A 26,879-nucleotide genomic window follows, 5' to 3' on the forward strand; every position below is an offset into this window, starting at 1 on the left:
CTCCGTGACGGGTCTCTACCTTGGTCCTCCTGTGCGGCATCGTTGTAGTTGACGGGCTTGCGGTTTCTTTTTCCTTTACCCAGCTTGCTCGCCAGATCCTCCTGCTGCTGCTCATAGTGATGCCGCAGCAGTTTCTCCCAATAATCTGGATCCACGTTCTCTTCCTGTTTGATGATCTCACGCTCGATCTCCTCGATCTGCAGCAGAAAAGATGAAGTATATATGATGGTTAAAGCAGCCAGCACGGTATCAATCATCAGGATTAACCATTTCTGGTTGAGAGGGCGGAAATCAGGAGAACTGAGTGTGTGATGTAAATAATTTTGATATTGATAAATGCTGAATAATATTTTTTAAACATGTCATCATCTTATATACGCTGGCAGTGTCTCCCTGCTCTGCTATGATGCTCCATGTGGTGCAGACAGTGCTGAGAATATTGTAAAGTTAGAGCACCCTCTGCTGGACAAACTACACAATGACTTGAGTGACATGACAATGGGTTACTCAACAACAATCTTTTTTTTTAAATATTTTTAAAAAGTTTTTATATAAGCCCACAACTAACCAGTATATGTGTCAATATGTGTCATTTTCTCCTTCTCGCTTGCCCCTCACCTTATCCTCCTCTCGGACCATGTACTGGGCCACCTTAAAGGAGCTCAGGTACTCGTTCATGTTCTGGACGTCTGAGTCGTCAGTGTTGTCTTGGCTTCGGTCCAGCAGCCTTTCGATGGCGGTGCTGTCATAGTGGATGACGCTGCCCTCGTCCTCAACTTTGTCCCTTGAACTGTTCTTCATTCCTGCCAAACGTGTCAAAGTGGGAATGACTCTTTCTTGTTCTTCCAGGCTAATTTAACAAATGCAAATCTTCCTGTCATGCAATTATATCATCAATAATTACTATGATGAAAAAGAGACACGTTTGACACAATAATTTCATTCAGGAGGAAAAGCCTGCCAGACTTTCATTACTAAAAATCTCAGAGCGAGTTTGAACCCAAAAACCTGTCATTTTCACCTTCTCCTTCATCCTTAAAGAGCTCCTCCGTCCCAAACTTCAGGATGTCATCCAGCTCCTGCTTGGTCATAGAACCGGCCTTGGAGCCCAAACCGGGCCGCACCACCAAGTGGGTCAGCATCATCTTCCTCTTGGCGACCTGGGTGATGCGCTCCTCCACGCTGGCTCGCGTCACAAAACGATAGATCATCACCTTGTTAGCCTGACCGATGCGGTGAGCTCGGCTGAATGCCTGAGAGAAGAGAGGGACGAGTTAAGGTTTCAGTCCAGATTTGGATTTTATAAAGGAGTGACTCATTCATTTTAAAAAAAAGAAACAGCACCTGAATGTCATTGTGAGGGTTCCAGTCAGAGTCGAAGATGATGACGGTGTCCGCTGTGGCCAGGTTAATACCTAAACCTCCCGCTCTGGTGGAAAGCAAGAAGCAAAACTGACAAGCTCCAGGAGCTGGAAACAGAGAGGAAATGAACACGAAGAGTTCCCTTTTATCAGTATTGTGACTGATAATTATCACTGATTTGATTCCATTCCTCATAGAAAGAACGTGTAAAAATGTTCAAAACACTTAACTTTCCAATGGTCCTTAAATGCATCATGTGTGAAACATGCTCCATCAGAATTCATGACAACAAATCTTCACTAAAGTGCACGTCTACACTTTTAGAGATGATGCATCAGATCTCACCGTTGAAGCGGTCGATGGCCTCTTGTCTCAGCGCTCCTGTAATGCCTCCATCGATCCTCTCGTATTTGTAACCTTCATAGTCCAGAAAATCTTCTAGTAAGTCCAACATTTTAGTCATCTGCAAACAGAGGAGAAAAACTGCTCATGTTGTTTCCATCTCTGCAGCTGCACAGCTAGAATCAAAGCCTGATGCTGCAGAGCCTCCTGGAAGGGTCATGGGACTGATGCACCATCTGCACAGGGGGGACATCCATCTGCTGTGTGTGTGTGTGTTTGTGTGTGTACCTGTGAGAAGACCAGCACTCGATGCCCCTGCTCTTTGAGTTTCCTCAACATCTTCTGCAACAACATCAGTTTCCCAGAAGCCTTAGTGAGGGCCGACCCCTCGTACGCACCGCTTGGTGTTTTCTGGGCTTCCTAAAAACACACACGATAAAAATATGATTTAATTTTAACCTGCATAATTCATTTCCTGCACATCATGAACTTTAAATATGGATTTTTTTCCACACTACCACAAACGACCACAAGGTGTCACTGTTCAGCAATTCTTGATTAGCTCAAAGTAAACCAGGTGAAAAACCTAACTTTGTGTGTAAACTGACAAAACACATGAGTTCGACTGCACACAGGAAGTAGCAGCAGTGTTTTCTTCACAAGACAAAAATGTGTGTGTTCATCTGTCCTCACCATGGAGGCGACAGGGAAGAGGTAGGGGTGGTTGCAGCACTTCTTTAGGTCCATCATGATGTTGAGCAGTGAGACCTGGTTTCCTCCACCTTTGGAGTTCAGAGCCTCGAAGTTCTTGGTCAGAATCAGCTTGTAGTATTTTCTGAATTCAAAAACACAAAATCATGAATCTACAAGATCAATGCAACACAGACATCCTCAAGTAAACCAAGCAAAACAAAGAAAGGGCACAAATTCACTATGAAGTCAAATGAAAGCCCAAAAACAAATATTAAATAAAATAAATGTGAATTTTATCTAATATCAGACTAATATCTTGTATCCATATTGTGTGTCATACTTCTGCATAGGGCTCAGCTCCACTCTGACAATCAGCTCCGTCTTGGCGGGCATGTTCTTGAAGACGTCGGCCTTCAGCCTCCGCAGCATGTGAGGCCCCAGCAGGTCATGGAGCTTCTTGATCTGGTCCTCTTTGGAAATGTCGGCGAACTCTTCCAGGAAGCCCTCAAGGTTACTGGACAGACAAACAGAGAGGCGGTGGGGACAAAGCTGTGCAGTTTGTATGAATGTGTGTGTGTGTGTGTGTGTGTGTCAGAGGATGAGGAGTCCTACTTGAAGCGGTTGGGTGTGAGGAAGTTGAGCAGGTGAAACAGCTCCTCCAGGTTGTTCTGCAGTGGCGTTCCTGTCAGCAGCAGCTTGTGGTCGATCTTGTAGTCGTTCAGACGCCTGAAAAACTGAGACACAAAGAAGAAAACACTTAAAAATCATTATCAACAGCTATACAGTAAGGGCTATACAGTAAAATAAACTAATGACTGAGAAAAGGAGGGATGTCATTACATAGATTGTCCACCAGGGGGAGCTTTAATGTATTAACAGCAGGGCTTTCACAGCAGCTGCTTTACCTTTGACTGGTTGTTTTTAAGGCGGTGAGCCTCGTCCACCACCAGACAGGCCCAGTCGATGGACTTAAGCGCCGTCTGGTCGATGGTCACCAACTCATATGATGTCAGCAGCACGTGGAATTTGATTGGAGCCTCTCGCTGCAGGAAGAGGCGGTGTCTTGATTGTTTTGTCACATCATACCTCTCATAAAGTTTGCTTCCATTAGGCGGTACTCACCCTCAGTTTGAAGGCCTTCTTCCCTCCTTTGACAGCCGTGTCGTCAAAAGAGAACTCGTTCTCTCTGATGATGGCTCGGCTGTCTTTGTCTCCCGTGTACGTCACCACGTAGAAGTCAGGCGCCCACATCTCAAACTCCCTCTCCCAGTTGATGATGGTGGAAAGCGGAGCGCTGACCAGGAATGGACCTTTAGTGTGACCCTGATGGTAAATAGTGGAAGAATGAACACTGGAAAAGACCTGAAGCAGCTGGAACATGACAGAAACCGGAGCCAGTCCAGTACCTCTTTGAAAAGCGAGTAAAGGAAGACGATGGTCTGGATGGTTTTGCCCAAGCCCATCTCATCGGCCAGGATGGTGTCGGTGCCCTGAGCCCAGGAAAACCGGAGCCAGTTCAGACCCTCCAGCTGGTAGAGATGCAGCGTCCCGCCGGTTGAAGTCACAAAGTCTGGTTGCTCCTCGTATTTTATCGTCGGCTGGATGAAAAATCAAAAAAACAATTGAAGAAGTGAGCGATGAATTACTGCTGTCATATATCTGTAGTAAATAAAACCATATTTAAGAACATCAAATAAGAAAATACAGATCACTCACATCAGTGACCGGGGACGCAGGAGACTCATCTTCACCCTCCGAGTTCTTGCTCCTTATCTTCTTGGGTTTATCTGGGTCCTCCTTCATTATGTTGTCCCTTATTAAGAGCAACAAAGTTACAGCTAAAAATCAATACATCCACACTGAAGCTGCGTTTCCACTGCCCAGGTGGTCGGACTTTTCAAACATAGAGAAAAACAGTTTCAGAATAGTTGAGCAGAGATGTTCTCCTCAGTCCTACCTGTGTCTCCAGTAGTTGGCCTTGTAAATTGCAAAGTCAGGGATGTCCAGGTCATCTCTCTCCCAGGTACACTGGTCATATGTCAGGTCTCTCCACTTGACCAGGTAGTGGTACGTCCCCTTCTTATCCACACTGCCGGATGAGACACGTGCAGCGCAGTGAGAGCCGGTACAGATGCTAGCATCCATCGTCCTCATCCACACAGCCCCCCCTTACCTGTGGTTGATGATGCGGTGAATCATCATCCACTCGGGCTTGATGCCATATTTGTAGTACTTGTCTTCTAGGATAGCGTACTGCGGGTCTTTGGCCCTCCTCTTCTCGCTCTTCCCTACTCCGTTCTCATCCTCTCCTCCTGACCCGTAATCCAGGCTAGGAGGCTCGTCCATGTCTGTCTTCCTCTGGTAGTTCCTATACATCACAGAGTGGAAGATCTCCAGCTGAAAGTGTGAAGAAATAAGTTAGTCAGTGACTAAAATTTTGGTTTTCTATGCCGAGGATTGTTCCTTTCTCACCTGCAGCTCAGTGATCCAGGTACAGTGCCAGAAGGACTGCCCGGTCAGCTTGACAAAGAACTCCCGCTCGGCTCTGCCCTTCATAGGCGGAGGCAGTGGGGCATCGGGTGGAGCATCAGGAGCAGGTGGAACAGGAATGGGAGGTGGTGGCTTACCCCATCGCCAGTGGAGGATCTTCTGCACTCGTCCTTTGATTGGCGGACACTGGAGTAAGGAAATATTTACAAATCAGAACAGAAAGTAGTGAAAGTTGTTTGACGTTGTATGGGTGGAGAATCTGAAGGGAGGAGCTAACCGTGCATCGTGGACACAGCCACTCTCCGTTGGGGATCTCTGGCAGCGGCGGGTTGAGACAGTGGATGTGGTAGGAGGACGTGCAGGTGTCACAGCACAGCAGTTCACCTCCGTCTTTACACACCCGACAGAACTCCATGTGGTCGTCATCCTCCTCCTCCGCCCCAGTGGGGACCCCGACCCCGACATCTGATATCACCCTGTCCTCGCTGTCCTCTTCAAAATCCTCAAAGTCCTCGTCCTTTGCTTCCCACTGGATTCCTTCTTTTTCCTGAGGAAAAAAAAAAACATGTGATCGTTTTTTTATTTCTGGCTGGGAGCAGCGATGACAGGGAACAAGACAGAGAGATGGCAAGAGACATGCACCTGTAGACCACCAGGGTCCCCTGACAAGACCAACTGTCAAAGTGAATCCAGCTCTGATTTCTTCTAGTCTAACAGAAAGTGTAACTGTGACTGAGAGACATAAGATAAGAGGGAGGAGGACTCAGGAGAGCGGCAGACAGTGGAGCTGCTCAGGTACTGTTTTTAGTGTGAAGCACGGAGTTCATGAAAAATATATCAGCGCTCCAAGTGAAGCTATTCTGGGTGAGTTAAGGTTAAAAAAAAGAACTACCTGATTCATCTATATAAACCATCTGTGTGCAGTCTTCTATCCCTTTGGGACAATGACCAATATAAATGTTAAACCCGTTAAAATTAACATGCTAACCATACAAATGAAAGAAAAATGATAAATAAATATGTGAAAAACAGGAGGAGACTCTTGTGTATTTGCGCTCACACAGTGGGGGCAGCTCCATTTGCCCTCGGGGGCCTTGTCCAGCTCAGGCTCGAGGCAGACGAGGTGGTACGCTCGAGGACAGGTGTCGCACAGGATGATCTCTCCGCCCTGCTGGCACACCTCGCAGTAGTCCTGATGATCGGTCTCATAGCCATCTCCTTCCTCCTCACCTGGGACTGAAACTTTGGCAAGAGAGAAAATCAGTCATTTTTCCTTTAAAGCTCCACATTGTAGCTTTAAATTCATGTTAACAATCAAAAACAATCAACAAAATACACTTTTATCTCTGGTTTTCTGATATAAACTCGACCCAGGAGCAGGATGTGTCAGATGCTGTGTTGACTGCGCCATCGTTCATGTGCTGTACATCCTACAAACAGGCCGTGCTTACGTTTCTTCTTCTTCTTGGCAGGCCGTCCCCGCTTGTTCTTCTTCACTCGGCCGGAGCTGTCAGAGCGAACCGAGGAGCTGTGAACGCTGGAGTCCTCCTGCTCAGACTCATCCTCGTCCATATCCTCGCTCTGACAGAGCACAAGAACGCGGCCGTCAGTTTATTTATCTCCACTACCGAAAGTGTTTTCAGCGCTTTATACTCACCGAGCAGCTCTTCTTCCTCTTGGCACCTATGGGTGATAGTTTAATGCGAATGGGTGCCATCTTTTTAGCCTTGGCCATAGCTTTCTTCTTGTCTGGGACTCGGGGGCTTTTACTGCGCTTCTTATAGCCTGGACCTGGATGGACAATAGGATCACAGGCGGAAGTTAGAACTGATGTGTGTGTGACCCAGAGCTTCTAAAACTTTAGAATTGATTTAACCGTTAAAGGCAGCACCAAAGGGGACAGAGGGTTACAGATTTAAAGATGGCCGCTGACCTTTGCCCTCTTTCGTCTTGGCTTTTCTAATCGGTGGTGGCTGAGGCGGCGGCTCAGGCGAGACGGTCGCTGCAGAGACCTGCTCGGCAACAGCGATGGCGGCAGCAGCAGCCGCCGCCGCGACAGCAGCGGCGTTGCCTTTGAAGGGGTTGTTGGAACTGAACTCCCTCCACTTGGCCCCCAGAATGGTCATCATCTTTGACATGGGGATCTTCGGGTTCTTCTTGGCTATCATCGGCCTGAAAGAGAGACAGGCAGCAGCCGGGCAGGTGTCTTTAATGTCTTTTTTTTTTTTTTTTTGGCATCAAGACCAACAAGATCAACATGAGCCAGGATTTACAGATGACTATATCAGAGCAGGTACTGACAGAGAAGCTCGAGCTGCCGCTGACACTATGTCAGCACCGCTGCCAGAGGAAGACAGGGCCGAGAAACAGCACTCAACCCCAGCTGCCTGTGACAATGTGCTGCAGATTTAGCAGAGCGCAGAATGAGGCTGGTCAAAGTTAAACAGAGACAAACGAGCACAGCAAACAGAAGCAGCAGAGAAACTAATGCTGTTATCACACGCGGTGAAGTCATGTTTTCATCGTAGTCAGGTCTCCTTATTAGTCAGACAGGGAGAAGAGCTCGGTTTCAGCCAGCAGACTTGACATGTAGCCACACACAGAAAGCAGTCTGAGGCTCATCATATGAGTCACCACTGACATTAAGCTTTATTGTATATGTAGAGATTCTCGTAGCAGGAAAACAGTATGAATCATTATAACCCTGCAAGAATATAAAAAAACAACAAAACCACAGAGTCGACATCCGCACAGATAGCAGCCAGTCTCACTTGGTGTCTGACATCCTTCACAGCTGTTTAGATGGTTTTGATTTCAGCATAACTAACTTCTGATCAGTGAACTTTCTTGCAATGCACTTTGCACACTCCTGTAAATAATGAGCTACACACACACACACACACATTTTTACAAACTAAAGGGACCATTAAAGGTCATAAAGTTAGTCCAAACTGTGTCCCTATAAGATGGAGAGTACCATCGCCCACTCTAAACACTGACTACATGTAAACAGCTGAAGTCCTGCATTAACCACAAAAAAAGGAAGAAATAAACACAGCGGACTATCTTTATGAAAACATGTAACATGCACCGTGTTTTTGGATATTTAAACCATCCATTAAGCCACTTAAACCTGAACCAGCACCAAGAAAACCTGTATATTCTGTGCAGGCTGACACAGGAAGTGTCTTTTTAAGATAAACACAGTGCACTTAAAAGTAACAGAAACACTCCTCGGCTCCTTTCTCACCTCAGCTGGTTACAAGCTGAACATGGCTCTGAGGCTATTGGGTCATCCATCTTAAAAAGTAACTTTGTTTAGGCCCCGTTCACACTGGAGAAAGTCATTCCAGCTAGAGTAGGATTGAGCCCAGACAGCCTTTAAGCTGGATGCGTTCAGACCTATTTTCAAATCTGGCTAGCACACACTTGTGTCCGCACTCAATCCGACTTCATCCAGCGTGTTTGCTGTCCTCCAAACCACTAGGTGGCGCCTCGTAATATACAGAGTCCGTTCAGGCCGTGGTAGGACGGCGTGTGCGCATGCGTCGTGCGTTTTTTTGTCCCGTGTCGCGCCCCGTGAACTGGAAGTAGCACACCGCTAACCGGAAGTAACATGTCGCTAACCGAAAGTAGCATGCCACGAGCCAGATTTGCTAGCCACATTTGCGTTCACACCTGAGCCACATTTGAGCCAATCCGGCTAGATCCACCTCTCGTGGGTGGATCTAGCCGGATTGAACTCAAACTGGATACAGCCGGATTCGAGGTGTTCACACTCAGAAAAAAAACATCTGGATAGGCCCGAATCCTGCTTTAGCCAGATTTCTTTTCCCCAGTCTGAACGGGGTATTATGAAGCACTCTGGACCAGGTTTCAGCTCTGATGTCACTCACAGCTGCAGCCAGCAGTCCACATCCACAGCATGAGAAAACAGAGCAGCCGTACCTCATGAACTGGCTGAAGGCTTTGTAGTTGGTGAGCTCCCTGTAGTCCTCCTCTGTGAAGGTATGATCAACATCCTCCAGACCCCACTCCTTTGCCAGCTGGGCCGAGGTCTTCTGCTCTATCGGTTGCTGAGGAGACAACACCGATCAGACCGACTGCTAACATGTCAGAGATGACCTCAAGGAGACTTCCTTACCTTTGTTGTTTCCTCCTGACTGCTGTCTCGGTCCACCTCCTCTTTTTTCTTCCTCTTGGTTTTCTTCTCCTTCCTTTCTTTGTGTTTCTTCTTTTTCTTTTTTTCACCGGAGCCATAGTCGCTGGCGACGCTGTCCGAGTTCTCGCCGTAGTCTCTGTCTCGGTCCGACTCTCTCTCTACATCACTGTCCTGTGTAGCAGACAAAAAAAACAAAAAAACAAATGATGCCATTGCGGCGGTCAGATTGACAACATCCAGACTGACAAGCGTTCCAAACTCACGATCTTCTTGCGCTTTTTTGCTTTGACGGGCTTCCCCTCTTTGTCTTTCTTCTTTGTGTCCTTCTTCTTCTTCGGCCGGCCTTTCTTCCTGACCGGGACCTCTCTGTCAGAGAGCTTTGGCTCTTCTTCAGATGGAGGAGCAGAGAGAAAGACAACGATCAGAATCAGCCAAACAATAATCTTCTTCCTAACAAGCCAGATAATCCCCGCTGAAGATAACTGCACACAACAAACGCTGCATGATAGCCGCTGTGGCTTTGCTGACCTCTGACCTTGTGTGAATTATGACACGTGGTAAATTAGACCCAGTTCGTCAGAAGGCTTTAAGTAGATTTGAAGAGATTTGAATCTGGTGTTAGTGGGTTTAATTGGTTTACATGCCTGCACAGTGTGACCACCCCCGATGTGAAATTATCCATAAATTCAGATGAGAAATGTGAATTTATAAAAATGCATATAGCAAATATTGTGTGGTGGGTTTCCAACAGCAAATACAGACATGCACTGAATGCAGCAATGACAAATAAAATGTTTCCTGGGGACCCCAAGAAGTGATGCACCTGCCTGGGACACACTTCACTTGTGTTGTATTTGCATTGTGTTGTCTTGTGTTGCCCTTTTGACAACATGTTTCCAGGGGAACACAAAAAGTGACAGGACACACTTTGAGCTTTTGGCAGGTAATAACTTCCAGTAACTGACAGAAACCTAAATGTTTCCAGGGGACCCCAAAAAGTGACGGACCAAACCTGGACACACACCTACACACACTCTCAGCTATGCACATGACAACCTAACTGTTTCCAGGGGACCCTAAGAAGTGATGCACCTGCCTGGGACACACTTCACTTGTGTTGTGTTGCCTTTTCGACAACATGTTTCCAGGGGACCCCAAAAAGTGACGGACCTGCCTGGGACAGACCTATTGCTTTGTGGTGTGTGTTTGAAGTGTTCCTCAGGAAGTTCAAATGTGTGTTATTGTGTATTATGCCTTAGCATTGAGCTAATTATTAGCCTCCAATTGTCAACATGAACTTTTCATTTCAGAGATCTTGTGTCCAAAGGCCAGGACTGCATCTGCTTTAAAAGGGAGGAAGATGTCAGACCTCTTCATCCTCATGGTACCTGGGTAACATCTCAGCACACACAGAGAGAACAGTTTAACCCCCACACCCTGACCCTGTGTGTGATCTGAAGGGAGGAACTGAGAGACAGCAGCCGCAGCCTCACTGAGATAACGGAGCAGCAAAGCGTTAAAGCGTGACCACAACACGGGCTGCGGGCTCCGCCGGGCCACCACGCTGCGTTTGCTCGGATTTTTATTGTCTGCCTGCCTTTGTTGATGCGCGCTCCCACCAACAGCAGCAGCAGCAAGAACAGCAGCCCCCACCACCACCACCACCACCACCTCCTCCTCCTCCTCTTCTTCACTCCCTCCCCGTCCAACAACCAAGCCCGCGTATCCTGTGCAGCGTGCAGCCGCCGAAGACACGCCGGGGGCGGCAGTAGCGCGCACGCAGGGCTCGGTGATTCAGAGGCCGCCGGTGCGGTGAACTGGAACGACTTCTCTCCCTGCCGCTCTGCAACTCCCACCCCGGGACTCCGACCACCGCTGTGACCGCTGCGAAAGGTCGTGGCGGGGGTTAAGGTCCTCGACGGGAAGCCCGACACTGATTTATCTGTCTGGCAGAGGCAGAAGCAGAGGCAGAGGCATGGCGGCGGGTCCGGGGCTCATTAAAAGACAAAAGGCTGATTCCATTTTCTCCTGATTATGGCAGATAATAAAGTGCAGCCCTGCTCAGCTCTCTGTGTGTGTGTGTGTTTACTTTCACTGCATGCCACCCCGCCGCAAGTTCACTGTCACAGAAACTTCCAGAATGTCAGAGGTATGCAGACAGCCCGGATCAATAGTCCTGCAGCTGCATCCAGATAATAAAGCAGAAATAAAGGAGCAACTCGCACATTTTCTGTCCTGACAGCGAGCAGCACGCAGCAGCAGCAGCAGCACGGTCCTATCTGACCTGCCACGACTTTCCTGTCTGTCTCACACCACGATTTCACACTCATCTCCTGCAGAATCAAATATTATGTAGCCTGCAGCCATGAGAGGAGTCCATGTTTTCCTGCCAGTCGTGGAGCTTTATGTTTTTTTTTTTTTTTTTTTACCCTTCAGGGCGACCTTATTACCCCCAGAAAGGGGACAAACAAGCTGCAACTTCTGATGGAAGTTAGTTTGTAGAAACTTTGTCGGGAGGTGAAGAGGACGTGCACAACACACATCTGTCGGATTGTTTTGTGCAATTTTTTTTGGAGTTTTCAAAGCGCGCTCTCGTCGCTTTACTCTTGTAGCTGCAACATAAAGGTGTTCTGCGGGGTTCATCTGCTGCAACACGCGTCTAATCTAATCTAATCTAATCTGTAAACTATTATTGTTTTAATATCTGCGCGCACTCGGATCCTTCTCTGGTTTTGGATCTGGAGAGAGGATATGAAGGGAGCTGGGGTGGGGGGGGGGGGGCAACAAACTGCGGCTACACTTCCACCCGAAGCCAACATTTTTTTTCTTGTTGTTGTTGTTGTTGTTGTTGTCAGTGCTACTTAAAAAAGTGTTGTTTTGTATTTGGTGTGCTACGCGCGCTCCCGACTTTGTCCGCCAGTTTTTCCCCCCCTACGTTACTGTACCTGGCGCGGCTGCTGTTGCAGTTTCCCGAGGCGCCGCCGGCGAGTTTATGTCGCTTGCGTTCTCGTCTAGGTCTCCGTCGTCTCCGTCTTCTTCATCAAAATCTCCTCCCTCGGAATTAACCACCATGCCCTCGTCTTCCTCACAGGACCGGAGAGGAGAGGACATTATATTCCTGTCATCGGATCCGTCCTTGTATTCAAAAAAAAAGAAAAAGAAGCGTATTCTTGCGCGAATGTATGATATTTATTTAATATTCAAATCGGCACAGAAAAAAGTGGGGGGCGTTTTGGAATATTTTACACTAGGCAGAGCAACAAAGATGGCCGCCCTCCTTATATTTATTTTTTAACAACCCCCCCAATAAGAAAAAATCCCCTTACATAAAAAAATGGCTGACTATATTATTTCAGAACGCACCCCCCTCCTCCTTTCTCTCTCTCTCCGTCTCTCTTTCTCCCTCTGCGCGCCCCCTCCCTCCTTAAAAACGTACACATTGTTACAAGAAGAAGGGGTGTGTGACTGCATGTAAGTTACATTGTTACTTGTTTGTTTCTTTTCTGTCAGCCCCCCCTCTCCCTCTCTCTCTCTCTCTCTCTCTCTCCAAGTCCGGATCAGTCACGAATCAGACCCACTCTCCTGGTGTCAGTGTCACTTTGCAAGATCACACTCTTGCTTTCTGCATTGCAGAGCCCCGACACAAATCTATCAAATATGGCCACCTTAAATTCTCCGGAGCCCCCACCGTGGTATATATATATAAAAAAAATATTTTAGAGCAGCAGCAGCAGGGTTGTGCGTGTGTGTGTGTTTGAGTGCTGGGGAGGGATTGAGAGAGAGAGAGGGAGAGAGAGAGAGGGGGGTTGGGAAAATCTGCCGCAGCCATGCCCAGACTTACATCAGATTGTATTGCTTAAAAATTAACTACTTGTGGTGGGGATGAAAACAATTCAGGATACACAATCTGCATTTCCTCCTCTACGAAGCAGCAAAAAATTGAGCTCAAAGCGCACAACTCTCCTCTGACACACACAGCTTTCAGAGATTTTCCTGCACACTGTAAATTCAGAGTGTCATTAGCAGCAGAAGCAGCAGAAGCAGCAGGCTGGATGTCAACTGGATGGCAGTAAGGCCATGGGAATCCCTCAGACCCCAGCCAGCCAGCCAGCCGGTGGCTGCTGCTGCTGCTCCTCGGGGCACTTTTGTTTTGACAAAAGGAATTTTGATTTGCTTTTCACATTCAAAGTTCCCAATGAACTCAGGGGCAGAAAGAGAAAAATAACAGCTTCATGCTGACTTTATGGAGCATTTTGTACAAGCTGGTTCCTTTATTTCATACTATTCAAAGGCCTGTTTTTAGCATTAAGAGGCCTTCATTCACACACAGCTGATGATAAAAATGTTTGACATACTTGGCTTAAAAATTAAATTAAATTCCATCTAATGTCCTTCACAGCTAAAAAAAAAAGGAGAGATAAATATTAAGATATAAAAATCACACACAAGCTGACACCAAAGAGCAAAGGGTTAAAAACCTGCACTTGAACTACATAATGAACCTGTGTGAGAGGGAATAACTCTCCAAACCAGCAGGTGGCAGCAGTCTGTGGTTGTTGATAAAAAAAAAGAAAAGAAAAATTTGGCCAACAGCTGTCATCACATCAAACAATTAGCTGTATGCAAATCCAGCTGTGTTGTCACCAAAACGTTGCACGTGAACACACCCGCAAAGACCCCAGGCTGGAACTATACCGCCGCGCCTGCCGTCAGTCTGAACATGTTCCTTTATGATGTCATGGTTGGATACTACAAGGTACTTGAGCAACAAAACTCTCTGACTGAAACCCTGCCCCAAAACTCTGAGCACGCATACAGCAAGTAAAACAAGAGCAGTGCCACCAGGCTGCACATGGCCGACAGACCCGGCGTGCAACATGTTGCAGAGCATCATCACCCCCCCCCCCCCCCCCTCTGTGTACAGTATGTGTAACCCCGTCAGCTGCTGCTTCCACACCAATAACTGGATATCTTGTAAACAAGCAGTGTGGTTACGCTTCGTCTGCTGTGCACGCTCCACTCTCTGCTGCAACAGGTGTCAGAGTCACACCGGCTCGCCCACGAATATGAGGAGAAGAATCTGTTAGTGTCTGATCCAACGAGCACATCTGCCAAGAGACACAGGGAAGACTCACAGGGACAGGAGATGTGTGTGACTCTAAGCCTCTGGCCATTGAGGTGCCTCCTGCCAGTTTGAAAGGCTGCAGTGTGTGTGTGTGTGTAGCTTATATATTCCCACAGCTTTCATGACTGTGCATGTAGGGTAGAACTAGCCAGGACTCCTGTACTGTATGCCGCAGGCCCTGACACACTGCACTACTGTGCTGTGACTACCCCCCTCCTCCATCCTCCATCCTCCCCCTCGTGTCCGTTTGGCAGGGAGACATGTCGAGGATGAGAGAGAAAAGCGCCTCCCCTGGGTGCTGCGCTTGAGCTAACCCAGATTTTATGCAGTGTGACACACCGAGGAAGACACTGGCCTCCTGCGCTCCATTCAGAGCTGAGCCGTGTGAACTGTGGCGACCCGGGGAGCAGACGGCGCTTAAGTAACAGTCATGCAGAGAAGAAAGTCAGTGCAGGATTAAATTAGAAGAAGAAGAAGAATTCTGATTGCTTCAGTTCAGGGTCAGCATGTTCCCTTTAAACATATCCTAACAAGGCACTTAAAGTACACATTCATTTTCTAATTAGCCTTCAAGTTCGGTGTTGAACCCAAATCTCATATATAGAACAGCTCCGTGTGAATTTATCAACCGATTTCTGTGAGAAATTAAGCCAAATTGTGCAGTTCCACTAATGGCCACTTGAGGCTGCCTCCAACAAAGAGTAAAATGTCTTCACAGCAGAAGTAAACATGTCTACAGACTGGTACTAAAGACAATGGTTGACAGAAAGAAACACCCTCACAAGTCCAATTTATAAATGATAAATCCAAGATGGCTTCTCTATAAAATAGCCTATGTTATTTTTTTAATTTTGGTTTTTCAATGAAAATGGCAGAAGTAAAAAAAAAAAAAAAGAGTCTATTTGATGGGCTACTGACATGTTAATTATTTATTCAAAACTTTTGGGTTTTTTGTTTGTTAGTTAAACAAACCTTTAAACCTTTAAAGTAATATGTTTGGGCTTATGTAAAGCTTTTGCTTTAAAATATCCTTTTCTAATTTAAACTTAAGTAAAATTTAATTCATAAATAAATAATAAATAAATTCAGTAAATATTGTGTTTTATATAATATTTTAACTATAATAGCTTCATTAAAATTACATAATAGCTTAACTGTCATTTCCGGGGTAGCATCGCGATGTCGTTGCCCTTTAAAAATGAAAAACATCCGACACTTCCGGTTTAGTTGGTCCGTCAGTTAAATTGCTCCGTAGGCAAATGTAGTGGAAGACGGGGAGGTTATGGCAACAATGATTGAAGAAAACGGTCCTTCGACTCATGTATGTAGTTGTCGTTTCAATTTCTAGCATTTTACACATTTGTACAAGGTTTGATGAATAAGAAAAAAATACGCGGTACATCAAACGACCACATTTTAGGCCGTCAAAGGCTGCAGCTGTAAGCTAAACGTTAGCCGGTTGCTAAACAGTTAGCTTGAGCATCTGACCTGTCACCAGGCGAAGCGCACACACACACACACACACACAGACACACTCTATAGATGTTTGTCGTCAATGAGGTGATCAATTGTGTAATTAATAACTCCAGGATAAAGTTAGCTGTTGTTTTTGGTGTTTTTTTTTCGTTCTCACCCAGGAGCAGACTGAGGTGTCCTCCTCATCACAGGCCAGGCAGAAACTGGAGGGGCTCCTGAACAAGAACATGAGGATCCGGATGACAGACGGACGGACTCTGGTGGGGCTTTTCCTCTGTACAGACCGGGACTGCAATGTCATCCTCGGCTCAGCGCAGGAGTTCCTCAAATCCACAGGTAGGCGAAGACTGGAGATTCACGGAAGTAGGTTTTCCAGTCCTAGTCCTAGTCCTAGTGTGGCATGCTGCTCCTCTAACTGCTCCTCTTGGCATGGCAGACTATGTAAAATAGTTTATCAAAGCAAACATCAGGTAGGATACACTCTGTTATGCTAGATCTTGTAAAATGGCAGTGGAATTTGGGCAGCAGTGGTCAAGCAGGGGTTGTCCAATAACTGGAAGGTTGGTGGTTCGATCCCAACTCCTCCCTAGTCATTGTTGTGAAATGACTATTCATTTCAATTCCAAAAAGCATGGGATGTTTGTTCACTTGTATTTAATCTCATTTTGTCCGCAGACACCTTCTCCCAGGGTGAACCCAGAGTCCTGGGCCTGGCCATGATTCCCGGTCATCATGTGGTGTCCATCGAGGTGGAGGCAGACAGTCTAGATGACACGCAAGGATTTGGAACTAACCACTGACAAAATCCCGTCTTATCTGGACAGCCTTCATGTGACTCTTGACTCCCATCAGGCTGTGGTGGAGCTCGAAAGGAGAACTGACATCTTTGTCATAATCAATCACTCAAAACTTTTGGATTTAGCCATTTTCCTCCATGCCTGAAGAAAAGAGCCAATTTGCAGCGACAACCTGTACAAAAACTGCGAGTGTGTTTATCACGTGTGATTGTATGTATGATGTGTGTGTCTACAGTTTGTGTATTTTAGAATAAATTGTTCTGTTTCAAACCTTTTTCTTTCCCTAAGAAATAAGCACAAAATCCGTTTTTTAATATTATTTTTAATACAGTTGAGCACATCAGCTGATTCAGTTTGGCAACAGAAAAATCGATGCCGCTAAACGACAGAAACCCAGAAACCTTCCCAGTCAAGATTTAAATACAAAGCCTGTCACATTTCAGTTCACACACTCCAGCAGTAGAAGCAGGTACAGTCACCGTGTCCTTAATATTAGCATTAACGACAAAATAACTTAAATTTTGTAAATTGTGCTAAACAAATAAATCAAAATAATGAAAGCCTCAGCTGCTGTGTCCAGTCTGCAAGATTTCAGATCCTCATTTAAAACCTGTATCAGGTTGAATTGGGTGTTTGAGTGCGTCTCTTTGGATAAATATTATCCAAAAAAATCCAGGTTATCAAGTACACACAGTTTAGCTGATGGATTCGAGCTCCAGCTCTGCCAACATTTGACACTTTTCTGTAAGAGCTATTTATAAACAGGCTTCTCAGATAGCACTGAAGACACACTTGGTTTGTCTCTGGATGGTCTGGAAGTAACATTTAAGGAGTGGAAAAAGTGCAAGTTTTCAAGGATGGGCTTTGAAATGAGAGGGAAACAAAGAGAGAAAGCCCGAAAAATCATCAGTCATCAGATGCTACAATTTTGTTCAACAAACTTCTTTTTGTTGTGCGTTTTATCCAAATCTTCAAATTCACTTGCACCCATAATGTTTGGACATGATGTGGAGTAGTTAACTGCAGAAAACGATGCTGACTGAACGCACAGAGCGTCCACAGAGAGATCAATAAACCTTTTAAGAATACCGCCACATTCTTCCCATGTATCGTCCATGACTTACTGCAATAAAAAAAAAAGAGAGGCTCAAAAATGGCACAAAGAAAGAAACGACACCCCCAAAACGTCCCACTTCCACTGCTTTTAAACACGGCCTGTCTGTTTCCTTTAGGAGCTGATGAGTTGACACAAGACTCCAACAACAACAACAGCAGCCACAGGCAGGTCCTTCGTATGTGTGGCAATAAGTCTCAGTAACTGATAAAGGTCTGAGGAAGACTTCTTCATGAATCCCCCCCATCCACGTAAAAACGGCCCCATGTGTTCATAAAGGCCTGCTGTTTAGTTGTACTGGAACTTGAAGTGGAAGCTGCCACCGGACTCAAAGGGGTTAAAGTTGAAAGGCCAGCCGTGTTGTCCTCCACCGCCTCCACCCTGCTGGTTTTCGGGGTCCAGAGGATCCTCGCCTGCATCAAACTTCTGTCTCATTTCTGCGAAGGAGGGAAAGACGCACATATAAGATGAAGACACCAAAGCTGCTCACGCTCCCAAAACCACATCATGCTAGCACCAGGTTCACAGCTAGCAGTCTGAGCTCCTGACCTGGGTCAGTGAGGACCTCTTTAGCTGACGCGATGTCGATAAACTTCTTTTCTGCTTCTTTCTTCTCGGCTTCAGACTGGAAGTTGTCGGGGTGCCACTGCTGAGCCAGCTTCCTGTAGGCCTTGATGATCTCCTGCTTATTGGCACTCCTGAGGGACATAAACAAAGTGACGGTTTTTAAATCTACCCCCACTCTGCAGCAGTAATCACCGATTGCGATGGAACAGGTTGGACTGGTTACCTGCTAACACCGAGGATCTTGTAGTAGTCCCTCTTACGAGAGATTTTGAGCAGCTTCTGTGCTCGTTCCAGTCCTTCTCTGATATCGTTGCTGTCGCTGTCAAACTCTCTCGCCTCCTGGTAGTCCTCCACAGCTACACACAGTCACAATACATTTTTTAGATTGCTCTCTTTCCTGTTAATATCTGGCTCTTGTGCCCAAAACGATCATCAAGTCCTTCTACCTTTCTCGTAGTCCTGGTTGAGGATGTAGGCCTCGGCTCGGTCTCGGAGGATGTTGGTGTTGCGTGGGTCTCTCTGGTGGGCCTCTGAACACACGTCTATCGCCTCATTGGCCAACTTAAACTAGATTTAGAAGAAGCAGAAGATGTTTTAGGGAGAAACATTGAGACAGAACCTGCCGAGAATTAGTATCAGTCCGTATCAGAGATACTTTTGAATGTGAGGGGTAGGCCTGACGCGATAAACAATAAATCAATTAATTGCGCGATAACTTTAAATGGGCTTGATAAGTTTTTCGGCCGCGATAAATTCCATTTAAACGCTTGTTTGTTTTCCTCTCTCTCTCTCTCTCTCTCTCTCTCTCCCTCTCGCTGCCAAAGACACTGGGTGACAAAAGGTGTGACTCCGGTGCTTTGTAGCGTATAAAGTGTGCAAAGTCCGGCCCGTGGCTTCTGTCTTAAAACATGTCAAATCAACAGGTAGTTATGTTTTAACTCATTGTGTAACGTTTACGAGATGTTCTGAGCAGACCGCTGTCAGCTCGCTGTCTGCGTTGCCATGGTGCGTCACAGTGCTGCAGGGCTTGGACGCTGGTTATGGCAAAGCAGAGACACAACCACCACCACGAGACTAAACATGCCTATGTATACAACGTGCTATCAGAGAGAGTCCGTGTTGTACGAGTGAAGTCCTCTTGCCCAGTCCTCATGTGCCATCTCTGCTATCAGTTTCTTTTACGTGGTTTCTGTCTACATGGTGGCGTTTTTAAAATTCACTGCAGCTGTCTGCAGCGGCCGATGTGCATACACACACGCAAACGCGTGTGCACACAAACACACATGCAGTACACATGTGCGTACAGGTGAGCCCACTCCCACCAGCAGGTAGAGAGTGGGTGTTGTTTGGCTCTCTGTTGCTCATGACGTGCTAGTTGGATTGACTTAACTCCATTGACTATGCTAAGATAAGCTATCGTAATAGGCCTACCACAATAATACTACAATAATTATAATGTTGATGATTGGGGGCCTTTCCAGCGTTAAATGTTCTTTAGAAAAATAAAGTTTATTGATCTTTGAAAGGGTACTTGCATTATATGTCGTTATCATTATATTAGTTGAAAATGGTCTCAAAACGACAATATTATCAATTATCGCAATAATTTATCTTGGCAATTAATCGCCCGGCAAAATTTGTTATCGTGACAGGCCTAGTGAGGGGTTGATCATCAGAATATACATCACTGCACTCCTTAGGCTACATCTAATTGGACGAAAGCTTTTATTATGGTTGATCTCACTGAATTTAGACCAGGGATGTCCCGATCAGGTTTTTTTTTGCCCTTGAGTCCGAGTCCGAGTCATTTGATTTTGAGTATCTGCCGATACCGAGTCCCGATCCGATCCTAGTGTATGCGTGTGTGTCCAGACCGCCACGCTAGGAGATGTCACACACGCAGCGGCTCATCGAGGTCTCGAACCAGGACCTCTCGCGCCAAAAGCGACCGTCATACCCCTACACTACAGGACACCGAGCCACCCTGCACAGAAGGCATTAACTTTGAGAGTCCTAATAAATATATTCCGAGTCCTGATCGGGAGGTAATGTCCGATTCCGATCGAGTCTGAAATCAATCGGCCCGATTTCCAAAACATGAAAATGTTTCTGGATGAGCTCATAGAAATGGCAGACATATTTGCATATAGTTTTAAGAGACAAGCCTTGACCTCAAAGTGATGCAAATAAGGAGCTCCCAGAATACACTGTATGGCTGTTTACATAAAACATGGGTAGGACTTCTCAACACACACCACCTGCTTTTTCTTACCTTGACAAGACAGAAGCAGATCCTCTCTTTGGCCAGGTTGGTGTAGTACTGGACATTTGGCTCCGTCTTCATGACCGACTCGTACTTATCAATGGCTTCCTGATATCTAATACGAAACATTTTTAATTAGGCCATGAAGAGGCAGACTGTGCATAAACACTACAAATGCACTGACCTCTCTTCCTGAATGAGCTCTTCTGCCGAGTCCAGCTGCTTGCTGAGCTTCTTCACCTGCTTGTAGTGACTGAAACACTCTTTGTCGTCCTGGTCGAGCTTCAGACACTCTCTGATGTGACTGCACGGAGTGATGAACACGTGGTGAGAAACAGATGTTCCTGCATTTGCATGGCTTGGTGTGGTTTGTTTTATTTCTAGCAACAAAACGCTCACTTGAGTGACTCGTGGTGCTCGCCCAGGCTGTAGTGCAGCATGCTGAGCTTCAGGAAGGCAGCACGGTTGTCGTTGCGTAGTCTTGTCGTTGGCGTGAGATCCTGGATCGCCTTCTGTGGATCGCCCAATCGGATGTAACACTCTGCACGGAGCTCCCGTGACTCAGGATCCCAGGGAGAGATCTGAAGAAAGACAGCACGGATGAGAGTGAGGCTTTAATTTGTAGAAAAGGCAGCAGGCTTTTGATCTGGCGTTGCGGAAATGACATCTACCTCTATAACTCTCTCCAACACAGTGATGGTAGCGCTGTAGTCTCCCTGGTGATATGCAGCGTGCGCCTCCTCCTGCAGCTCCTCCAGCTCATTGGCTTTCATCAGTTGGTTTTGAGCCTCCTCATTGTCTGGGGAGCGCTGCAGCTAGAACAACATGCAGGTTTTTCCTTTAATGATGCGTTATTGAGGCACACGGGCCTGATAAATAGGATGTCACCGAGCCTACCACTGCTTCATAGTCCTCCTTGGCCTCATGTGCGTTGCCCTGCTTCAACAGGATGTTCCCTCTCTGCAGCCGGGCCTACGAAAAAAACACAAAAAATGAGGAGGTGATGTAGGAGAGCGACAGAACATGTGCACAAAAAAAAAGGCAGAATCACACAATTCTCACAATTAACTTACAGCGAGGAAGTCAGGTTTGAGCTGGATGGCTTTGGTCAGATCCGGAAGGGCAGATTTGGATCTTCCCATAGCTAGGAACACTGCAGCGCGCTTGTAGTAGGTCAGATAATTCTTAGAGTCTCCCTCTGGAAAAAGGTCAACAGCACTAAGTTTCTGTTTTTCTATGCATTATTAGAACAGAGAACATAAATGTGCGTCTTTGTGAGAGTAACCTTACCCACAGCAGAGTGGTAATGGGACAGGGCTTCCGCCAACTGACCGGCTGCCAGAAGTTTGCGGCCCATCTCCAAGTGGTGCTCTATCTCGACGTGAGTCGCACCCAAGACACCTGTAACATAAAACTGTGCTGCTGAAATACATCGCTGGCAAAGACTGAGCAACCGAAATATAACAGCAGACTATAATGGAGCAAAAACTTCAGGCATCATCAGAACTACAAAGCTGCACCTGCTGACCTATAATTCACAGTGTTCACATCAGGAGATCAGATCACAACTCAATCGAAGGATCAGAGACAAGTTATGGTCCACATATGATTTTTTTTAATGTAATTTGAAGCTCATTTCAATTAATTTGCCATGAAGAAGTCTGTTTTTATTTGTTATGGGATCCTGACAGGAAGAAGGTGAGTGTCGATCTGTACACACACTGCTCCTAAAACACATTATAAAGCGGCTACATCCCAAACTTGTTTTTTTATCGGAGTAAAAATCTGATAATGACTTTTATTTATCAGTAAATCTCCTCTCACGTTGCTGTAACGTCACCGCTATAAGCCAACACTTCATGTCGGAAACTTTAAGCAGATGGAAACGTCTAGAAACGAGTGAGCTTCCGTTTAAAAATGTCTTTAAAAGGTTTGTTTATGGAGGTGAAGGCAGCCTTACCGTCCAGCTGGATGTCCAGGATGACACACAGCAGGGACAGAGAACACAGGACCCCGCTGAGTCCCGTCCGCCGACACGACTCCATGACCAGTCAGTATTCACACTTTCAGAACCGGAACCGGCAAACCTAACAACTCTGCTTCCGCGTCGAATAAACAACCGATTCGTTTCATTGGAATTGTGATGTTATTTACAGGTTTGTCATCGTTTTTTCTCCCTCCCGCTGTCAGACCGCAGAAACAGCTACGACGGTCTATTTACGGTCCCGTTCGGACAGTATTCCGTGTGGGAAATGATTCACGTGAATAAAAGGTTCCTCCCCCCCGCTTCACAAAAAAACAAAAAAAATCAAAAGCTAAATTATTTCAACTTCACTTTAAATCAAAACAATCTCTCCCTATCACCCGATGATGGAGCAGTCCACCAGCTGACGGTCTGTATACGAAGTAAACGAAACCTTTCTCCGGGCTTTCGCCGCCCCCCTCCCGGCCTGCCCTACATTTCCGTGGTTGGTCCGCACGGCGCACATCCGTGTTGGTCTCTACACGTGGGCTGCTCTCATTGGAGAGACTATTTTAACTCTGACGGCTCTACCATAATAACTCTGCACGGTCCAAGCATCACCACACACACAGTATATTATATACAACAAATATATTCAGTAGAACTGACAGCAAAGAGAAACCAAAGTTGTTGCTTTTTCTTTAAATCATATTTAACTATATGCAAATGAATGTGACCAAAAAAATCTGTTAATGTGCAGAAAAGAGTGAAAAATAGTTTGTACAGACTGTAAACAAAACAAAAAGAAGTACGATCATGTTTTTTTTTTGTTTTTCTAACACCACCAGGAAGTCAAACTGAGAAGTTTAGCACAAAATCTTTTATTGTGTGCAGTCGTAATAAAAAAATGTCATCAAAAACTGTACAAAACAACACACAAAGACGCCGGAATCATCATGGTGTTGACCTTCCCCTCACAGATCATCACACGATTAGTCAAATATAAATAGAAAAGTTGAAAAGTTTGCCTGTGCTGTGATATAATGATGAACTTTGTACAACAATATCAATTATTTTCCATTTTTACACAATACACACTTGATAATGAGCTTATATATACAGTGCAGCGACGCTTAAGTTCCTTCCATCTGAACTACTATGATGTCAACAAAACAATAAAGTGAGGTGTCCCTCACACGTAAGCATTTCGTCCGTAGGTGCTGGCAACCACGCTCCGGGACTGTGCGGCTCCAGAATAAACTGTTCCTCTGGCTTGATAAGGCAAAGGGCTGCGAAACAAAAACAAAAAAAAAAAGACGGTCAAACAAACAATCAGGTTAAAAAAATGTCTTTGAATTCACTGAAAGCACCAAATTTCACAATAAAAGTTTTGTTCATTCTTATTTGCACCACTGGGGGGCGCCAAACGTAATTTAAAATCCTGTATATAGCTGCTTTAACTGATGCTCAGTCAGGCTCCAAACACACATTCCATATTTGCTTTAACAATGTGTGACCACAAGAGGGCGCCAGAATGCTGAGCAATGCATCCATAAGATTCTTTGTTGTTGTTGTTGTTGTTTTCATACTTGTGTGCATAAATATTTGTAACTCACTATTTTTCCTCTGTGCCCACTTTACAGGAGCAGGTGAGACAGACTCCTCCAGCGATGGCGAGCACAGCAGAGCACCAGCCGATGTACAGTCCTTCACCGATCTCGTACCTGCAGAATCAGACCACGTTGCACTTTAGACCAGTTTAAACCCCAAAAAAACCCTCCACCACCACCACCTTCAGCAGCGCCTCACCTTATCCCAGGATAGAATGGGTCGAAGAATTCCTGGGTGATATTGAAGGCGTACCAGGACACTGAGATCATGGTGCACAAACCTTTCAAAAGAAAATGAACCAATAAATACTCTGTAATGCTACAAAGGCATCATAATGTGCAGGTCATCGTGATCATGATCATTTTATTAGTTTCTTTTATTGTTGTTTTTTTTTTTTGGTACCTTGAAGTATAAAAAGGACTCCGCCGGTCCCTGCAATCCTCCCTTTGAGAACGTAGTTTTCTCCCCCGGCCTTGGAACACTGTATTCCAATTAGAGCAGCCACCAGTCCAAAGGTGCCCAGCACTACTGAGGTGATCATCAGAGCACGGGACGCCTGGATGTAACCTGGAAACAGCACAAAAGGGAAAAAAACAGCCTCTCAGTCTCATGAAGATCCTCAGGTGTGAGGATCAGCATCTGAAGACCAACAAAGGAAAGTTCAGAGAGTCCTTTAATTAACCAGAGCTTTACACTCAGACCATCAGCATGAACAGGACACGCTGATCCTGATGCTGTAAATACTTTGATTAACTCTTAAATCATCCATGTACCGTTCAGAGCCAGCAGTGAGGGGAACTCTCTGCAGTTGTGAACCCCGGTCGAGTCTGACGCGCAGGACATCCACAGGTTTTCATAGATGGTGGAGGTGGTGATGACGTTCCCGTCCACGGTGGAGGTCTTCCAGTAGCGGTTGGGCAGTGCGACGCCCACCATCACCCAGCCGACGAAGCCCAGAACCAAAGCCACTACTTCCACAACCGGATCCATGACCTCCTCCTCGGCCCAGCAGTCACACAGCAGCTGTATCCAGATCTCTGAGTTTCTTTTAATCAGTGAAACTTGACGTAAAGGTCCCACTGTCCGAGTGTCTCACAGTGTGTGTGTGTGTCGGTCTACTACTGTGAGATGACTCCTGCTCAACAGATATGTATAATCATTTATATGACTCACTGTCTCTCCTCCCCCTACCCTCACCCTCACCCTCACCCACACACACACATTCGTATTGCCATCTTTGTGAGGACCTTATTATTGCATTCCTCAGACCCTCACTGACCTTCACAACTATCTAATACTTAACCTAATGTCCTCATTATGTTAACATGTTCTCACTCTGATGGTGTAAAGTCAGACTGTCCCTCATACACATAATGCAGTTAGAAGTATTCACCAAGTCACCTGGTCCCCATATGGAGAAGTATTCACCAAGTCACCTGGTCCCCATATGGAGAGCTGATCAGGGATACGTTCACACACGTTTTTTTTTTTGTATTTTACACCCCTGAAACTGAACAGGTGTTTATCTCTCAGGGTCCAATGGTCATTTGTTTGCGTCTAACCCTGCACTGTGGATGTTTTTTTTTTCTCAAAAGTCAGGTTAATTCTGTTTTTATGAGCCCGTTTATGCTATTTGCTTTTCAAATTTTGTTAATCAGTGCTAACTGGATGAACTATGAATATTCATGTGTGTTTATAAAAAGTATTTTTGTGATGATCTGTCACCTGAACCGCAGCTTTCCTGTTGCAAGTTACATTATAAGCTCTGCTTTCTGGATGTAATGCACACTGGACCTTGTTGGTTGTGATATCTCAAGGCCGTTCGACACAAGGACGCCGCGTCACACCCAGCATCTGAGAAACACATCAACACGTAACTGGTTTAATTTAAAATCGCAAACGGCCAGCAGGAGACAAAGGTCGAAAGAATCCCGCTTCATCGCGTAGTTTCTGTGTTTGTCTGTCCTCATTAATAATCCTCCTCCTGAAGAGGTGTCGGGTCAGCGCAGAGGTATCCAGGGCAGGCTGAGGTCACCGCACTGATAATATTCAGATAAACATCGAGAATGGTCGAGAATGAGGCTCTAAAAATAGACCCAGTGGACCAACAATCAACACAAGTGTTCAGATGTCTGTAATGTGATTTTAAATGTGCAGAATACACTAATAAAAGTCATTTAAATGCAAAATGAATGTTAAGAAAACAGAAAGTGTAAATTCTAACGATCATTAAATCTCATTTTCACCCACACCTGAAGTGCTCATGAAAGGCTCCTGCCCACCATAAACGCCTCGTATTATGACGGTTAGCGTTTTTCATTTTTACCTTCCACCACTGATAAGTCAGCACAACGCATAAATCTTCGCCTGTGAATACAAAACTTTATGTGATTTTAAAAAAATGATAGCTACTTGGAAAGATGCCTTTACAGCTTTCCAGGAATCAGTCATTAAAGAGGAGCTGAATGACTGGATCCAGTACAGCTGAGCGAACAGAGTACAAAGAACTCACTGATTCTTAGAAAAGCTAAAGCTAATTGTTGATTCTATAAAGTCTGTGGGAAATGATAGTGTTTTCTTTTCAATTAGCAGAACAGTTAGCATGCAGGTAAATATCAATACATACAAAGCAGGTGCAGAAGAAGAGAAGACAGAAACTGCAGTTCCTCCAATGGCCACATGAGTGTGGCTCCAGAAGTAAGTCAGTCCCTAACGTCTGATTTTACAACAGAAATGTAGCTCTTAGCGTAAGTTGAATCAGGAAGACTCTGTTTCCCATCATGCACCATTTATCCCGATCGATTTATCGATTTATCCCCCCTCTCTTCCGCTCACTTAGTCAGACAATAGAAAGCGCCTCCCTCACCAATCAGCTGTCGCTTTCTGTCCCTCTCCTGACCAATCACAGCGTAGC

At 45.7% G+C, this 26,879-nt stretch overlaps 4 protein-coding genes across 7 annotated transcripts in view; 1 reads left to right on the forward strand and 3 right to left on the reverse strand.

Annotated features, from left to right (window-relative positions):
* Positions 1–12,512, reverse strand: part of chd3 (chromodomain helicase DNA binding protein 3) — a 31,209-nt gene extending 18,697 nt beyond the window's left edge. For 2 of the 4 annotated variants that reach the window (XM_028428687.1, XM_028428686.1), the window contains exons 1-25: positions 11,995–12,512; positions 9,313–9,437; positions 9,032–9,220; positions 8,836–8,963; positions 6,821–7,059; positions 6,545–6,678; positions 6,339–6,468; positions 5,948–6,129; positions 5,165–5,434; positions 4,870–5,073; positions 4,571–4,794; positions 4,355–4,486; positions 4,114–4,210; positions 3,804–3,995; positions 3,520–3,720; positions 3,303–3,440; positions 3,010–3,131; positions 2,738–2,911; positions 2,398–2,539; positions 1,993–2,124; positions 1,708–1,825; positions 1,345–1,469; positions 1,022–1,253; positions 619–803; positions 20–197 (exon numbers count right to left, since the gene is read on the reverse strand). In XM_028428687.1, the coding sequence (XP_028284488.1) occupies positions 20–197; positions 619–803; positions 1,022–1,253; positions 1,345–1,469; positions 1,708–1,825; positions 1,993–2,124; positions 2,398–2,539; positions 2,738–2,911; positions 3,010–3,131; positions 3,303–3,440; positions 3,520–3,720; positions 3,804–3,995; positions 4,114–4,210; positions 4,355–4,486; positions 4,571–4,794; positions 4,870–5,073; positions 5,165–5,434; positions 5,948–6,129; positions 6,339–6,468; positions 6,545–6,678; positions 6,821–7,059; positions 8,836–8,963; positions 9,032–9,220; positions 9,313–9,437; positions 11,995–12,160 (4,159 nt within the window). In that variant the 5' untranslated portion in view covers positions 12,161–12,512. The remainder of the gene's footprint in view (positions 1–19; positions 198–618; positions 804–1,021; positions 1,254–1,344; positions 1,470–1,707; positions 1,826–1,992; positions 2,125–2,397; positions 2,540–2,737; positions 2,912–3,009; positions 3,132–3,302; positions 3,441–3,519; positions 3,721–3,803; positions 3,996–4,113; positions 4,211–4,354; positions 4,487–4,570; positions 4,795–4,869; positions 5,074–5,164; positions 5,435–5,947; positions 6,130–6,338; positions 6,469–6,544; positions 6,679–6,820; positions 7,060–8,835; positions 8,964–9,031; positions 9,221–9,312; positions 9,438–11,994) is intronic. The other 2 variants (XM_028428688.1, XM_028428689.1) reach the window with 2 other exon arrangements.
* Positions 12,513–15,403: 2,891 nt separating this feature from the next.
* naa38 (N-alpha-acetyltransferase 38, NatC auxiliary subunit) lies at positions 15,404–16,721 on the forward strand. Its single transcript, XM_028429100.1, has 3 exons — positions 15,404–15,495; positions 15,812–15,986; positions 16,326–16,721. Exons 1-3 carry the CDS (start codon positions 15,457–15,459, stop codon positions 16,448–16,450), a joined length of 339 nt encoding a protein of 112 aa, XP_028284901.1. The 5' UTR covers positions 15,404–15,456; the 3' UTR covers positions 16,451–16,721.
* A 28-nt stretch (positions 16,722–16,749) lies between these two features.
* On the reverse strand, positions 16,750–22,849 carry dnajc3b (DnaJ (Hsp40) homolog, subfamily C, member 3b). The gene is made up of 12 exons (XM_028429098.1): positions 22,352–22,849; positions 21,682–21,792; positions 21,465–21,589; positions 21,289–21,363; positions 21,063–21,206; positions 20,791–20,972; positions 20,576–20,695; positions 20,401–20,506; positions 18,575–18,695; positions 18,352–18,484; positions 18,111–18,259; positions 16,750–17,998 (listed from the first exon to the last, which is right to left on the reverse strand). The coding sequence occupies exons 1-12, from the start codon at positions 22,434–22,436 to the stop codon at positions 17,850–17,852; spliced, it is 1,500 nt and encodes a 499-aa protein (XP_028284899.1). The 5' UTR covers positions 22,437–22,849; the 3' UTR covers positions 16,750–17,849.
* Positions 22,850–23,304: 455 nt separating this feature from the next.
* Positions 23,305–25,089, reverse strand: cldn15a (claudin 15a). The gene is made up of 5 exons (XM_028429099.1): positions 24,739–25,089; positions 24,368–24,532; positions 24,164–24,245; positions 23,971–24,078; positions 23,305–23,643 (listed from the first exon to the last, which is right to left on the reverse strand). Exons 1-5 carry the CDS (start codon positions 24,953–24,955, stop codon positions 23,547–23,549), a joined length of 669 nt encoding a protein of 222 aa, XP_028284900.1. The 5' UTR covers positions 24,956–25,089; the 3' UTR covers positions 23,305–23,546.
* Positions 25,090–26,879: the final 1,790 nt, after the last annotated feature.

Source organism: Parambassis ranga, chromosome 18, assembly GCF_900634625.1.
Source record: "Parambassis ranga chromosome 18, fParRan2.1, whole genome shotgun sequence".
Lineage (NCBI taxonomy): Eukaryota > Metazoa > Chordata > Actinopteri > Ambassidae > Parambassis > Parambassis ranga.